Below are 4591 nucleotides of genomic sequence, written 5' to 3' on the forward strand. Positions count from 1 at the left end.
ATATATATATGGAGAGAGAGAGAGAGAGAGAGAGAGAGAGAGAGAAAATCAGAATAGGTAGCATTTCTCTCTCCTTAAACAATGTTACAATTTATACAATGTTATAATTTAAGCAATGTTACAATATATACTGGGTATAGTGCAGTATTTCGGTATAAATATATAATGTGTACTGTAAATAAGGGTAACGTACACATTTTTCATTGTTACTTTTTGTTTGGAGATTTCAAGCTCCTCTCTTCTATTTCTTTATAAAAGTTATAGATTGTTTTAAACTATCGTCAATCCACTGCTTATTATTACTTTCTAACTGTGCTTTGGTATCCATTATCCCACTGTCCTGTACTCCTCCTTACCTCCTCCTTTCCTAGCCTCTACTACTCACATGCTATATTCAGGTTGAGTTTTCTAGCGTGCACATGTGAGAGAAAATGTGTGGTTATTTGTCTCTGTGTGTCTGACTTATTTAATTTAATATCCTCCAGTTTCATTTCCTTTGTGAGTGATAGCATTTCATTCTTTGCATGGCCACATTTTATATATATATAAATATATATCCATTCATCTGTTAACGCACGCTTAGTCTGATTCTGTATCACACTTAACGTGAATAATGCCATAATAAACATGAGTATGTGGATATGCTAATTTGATTTCCTTTGGCTATATATTCAGAAGTGGGATCATTGATAGTGATAGTTCTTCTATTTTTTTTTTTTTCTCTTTGATTTTTTTTCCGGTACTGGGAATTGAACTCATGACCTCGCGCTTGCAAGGCAGGCGCTGTGCCACTGAGCTAAATCCCCAGCCCCCTGATAGTTCTTTTATTAATACTTTGAAGAGATTCCATGCTGTTTTTCTTGGTGGCTGTACTAATTTACATTCTTATCAACAGTGTATTACAGTTCTTTTGGTTCATATCCTCAACAGCATGTCATTTTTTGTCCTTTTGATAATTGCCATTGTTTATTTATTTATTTTTGGTACTGGGAATCATACTCTGGACCTTATGCTTGTGCCACTGAGCTATATCCCTGGCCCTATACTTGCCATTATAACTTAGGTGTAATGATATCTCGTTGTGATTTTGGTTTGCATTGCCCTGATGGCTAGTGATATTCAGTATTTTAAAAATAAATTTGGCCCTTTGAATTTCATCCTTGAAGGAATGTCCATTCATCTCAGTAACCCATTTTTAAGGTTAGATTTGTTGTTTTTGTTATTAAGATGAGTTCCTTATATTTTCTAGAAATTAATCCTCTGTCAGATGAACAGTTTGTAATTTTCCGCCTTCTGTTGGTTGTCTACTCTTGTTTCCTTTTGTGTGCAGAAGCTTCTCACTTTGATGTAATTTCATTCATTTCTTTTTGCTTTTGCTGCCAGTGCTTCTCAGTTCTTATTTTTTAAAAAAATCATTGTTTATATCAATGTATTGGATTCTCCCCTTTCTTCTAATAGTCTAGCTTTTTATTCCATCTGGTATTGATTTTTCTATAGGCTGCCAAAAGTCAAATTTCAGTTCTTTCCATGTATACATGTGATGTTTTGTCATTGCTTACTGTTTCTTTTTCATTTCTTAAGTTTTAAGTGGCCTTGCATTGTATAGCGGAAGTGAAATATTGAACTACTTTAATGGTAGTAATTTTCTTTGCCACTGATTCATTTGGCAATGTCTTCTGTAAGTTTCCCAGAAGCAGATCCTGAGACAGGGATTTCAGTACCTGTGATTTGTGCAGAGTATGCTTAGGAGAAAGTTGCATGCAATTAAGGAAGCAGAATGGGGCAGGAGAAAGAGCTGAGGAAGGATACGGTGCAACGTATACATTCACATTGACTCCCAAAATACCTTCAGCATAAATTAGACCACATAGTCCTTCTTGCCTTGAGCCAAAGGAGCTTATCTCTTGTGTTCTGTACTGGTCTTTCACTGTGAGCCATCTCTGAATTTGGGAATGGAGTGGGAGTAGAGGGTGCAACATCCTCTTGTAGGTGTTTAAGAAGGAAGATTCCTTTTTTTTTAAAAAAAATATTTATTTATTTATTTATTTCATTGGTGCCAGGAATCAAACTCAACACCTTGTGCTTGCCAGGTAGGCGCTTATGGAATTGAGCTATATCTCTGGCCCAAGACTCCTTATCAAAGGACTATATCTGCAAATTAGTGCCCCAAACTTGTTAAGTAGGTATGAATTGAGCATCAGTAGCATAGACTGTGGGGAATATTTGGATTCATAACTTACTTTCTAAAAGACTTGACCTCAACTGCTTATTATTATGATTTCAGTAAGAAAATCGTGTATTCAGACAATGCTCCAGAGGTAAATATGCTGCCAGCATCCGGTCTAAAGTCGCCCTCACTCTCTCAAGAGGAAATACAGGAGGAGTGGTCTTCCATGGAGTGTCCAATCAAAGCTACCCAATTGTTATGCACCAAGGGAATGGCATCCAAGGAGAGAGTGTCCTTGGAGAGAAAGGCATGTGCAGTATTTTACCTACTGTTTTATCATATTTTTCAGTGACTTTCGGTTAATACCAAATGATGGATTTTGGAAATGTGATTTTTCTCAGGTTCTCAAAAAACTGAAACCAAACCCAACCACTCCTCAAGAAAAACATGATTGCAGCATAATTTTGACACCGAAGCAAATTCATCAAGTAATTGTCGGTAAGAATATACAAAAGTTTACTACAGTCTTTATATTTAATAAATATTTATTAAAGTATAACTTATATTCCATAGAATTCTTCAGTTTAAGATGAGCAAATAAATACATTTTATAAATTTACAGGTAGGGAGCACTAGAACGATTCAGTTTTAGAATGCTGCTATCATCCTCATGCCTACATGCACTTAGTCTTTATTTCTATTCCACCCATAGTTAAGTGTTAATAAACTGCCTATAGATTTGCGTGTTTGGAACACTCCATGTGAACGAAATCATACAGTATGTGATCTCTTGTATATTGCTTCATTGGCCTAGCATACTGTTTTTAGACTCATCCATGTTGTAGTACTTCACGGTACGTTGCTCCGTTTTATATCTACACAGCATCTCGTTTACTGAGAATACCGCATCTGGTTTGTCCATTCCCCAATCAGTGGACATGGAGCTATTTCTAGTTTGAGGCTATTAGGAATAACGATGCTGTAACTGTGCAGGTAAAACTGTTTGAGTGAACGTGTACTTTCATTTCTTTTGGTTAGAGTTACAGGAATAGAATTGCTGGATTGTATGTCAAATTTATATGTAACTTGTTAAGAAATTTCTACAATGTTTTCCAAAGCAGCTGCAGAAAATTACAATCCCAACAGCAGTGTATGAAGGTTATATAATTTCTCACATTCTCACCACTACTTGTTATTTTTCGTTAGATTATAACCATTTTAGTGAGTGAAATGCTATCTCATTGTGTATGTGATTTGCATTTCTTTAATGACTAAGGTGATGATTACATTTTTCCATAATTAATTCAAGACATGTCTTTAAATCATATATCTCTTTTGGCGATATCTCTTTCAAAACCATTCTATAATTTTTAATTTGAATACTTAGTTAATACAGTGTTTTGGGTTATAGTGGTTTCTGTATTATTTTGTTGTTTCTATTGTTGCATTCTTAAGTGTCTAGTTTATATTATAGTGTAATGAATAAATACACATTGTCTTATTTTGGTTTATATTAGTACATATTTTTGTTATATAGTGATTACAGTTTTGTGGGAAGTTGATACGTGTATCTGACTCATCCTAATTTTTTCCAACTCGTTTTCCAGCTCCTAATCCCCCACCTCTCTATATCGGCTCCCCTCCCTATTTGCTAAAGATCTATCTTTGTATTTCCAAGGATGCATCTTTTATTTTGCTCTTTAATTTATTTATACTCTGGGTTTCTCATCTAAGAAAATTGATACAATACTTACTTAAGCTTGTGTGTCCGTTTTATTTCGCCTAACATTATTATCTCTAAGTGCACCCATTTTCCTTCAAATGACTCAAATTTGTCCTTTATGGCAGAGCAGTACTCCACTGTGTATAAGTGTCACATTTTCTTTATTCATTTTTCTGCTGGTTTAGGCCACTGCTAAGATTTAGGTATGAATTGTGCTGCTATAAACATGGCTATGCATAGCCATGTTACAAGATGATATCTTCATCTCTTGGAATGAGGTGGATGGAATGGAATTTCTACTTTTAGGTTTTTAAGGACTCTCCAAACTGATTTCCATAGTGGTTGTACCAGTTCACATTCCGACCAACAGTATAGAAGGGTTCTTCTTTCACTGCAACCTTATCATCATTTGTTACTATTTGGTTTCATTTTGGGGGAGAAACATTTTAATGTTTTAATTTCCATAGTAAATGATTATATGCCTTACCTATTTCCAAAAAATGTGAGTAGTTAAAAATAAAAGGCACACACACGTATATTTTCCAAAAGAAGTGATACAAACATGTTTTCTAAAGTTTTGAGGGAGAGATCCATTTACTCCAGATTAAAGACCAAGATGATTTGTTGTAAGGTACAATGGTATTTAACTTAGGACAAGGAAATAAATATTATAGTTGAATTGCATATACTTGTAAATTTCC

The 4591-nt window shown here is 34.6% G+C and overlaps 1 protein-coding gene across 1 annotated transcript in view; it reads left to right on the plus strand.

Annotated features, from left to right (window-relative positions):
• The window catches only part of LOC102019004, a gene marked incomplete in the record, with an annotated part of 405168 nt that overhangs the window by 29494 nt on the left and 371083 nt on the right, over positions 1–4591 (plus strand). The window contains 2 exon segments of the mRNA XM_005414632.2: positions 2285–2474; positions 2569–2665. Of these exon segments, the coding sequence (XP_005414689.2) occupies positions 2285–2474; positions 2569–2665 (287 nt within the window).

Source organism: Chinchilla lanigera, unplaced genomic scaffold, assembly GCF_000276665.1.
Source record: "Chinchilla lanigera isolate Chin_1 unplaced genomic scaffold, ChiLan1.0 scaffold00192, whole genome shotgun sequence".
Classification (NCBI taxonomy): domain Eukaryota; kingdom Metazoa; phylum Chordata; class Mammalia; order Rodentia; family Chinchillidae; genus Chinchilla; species Chinchilla lanigera.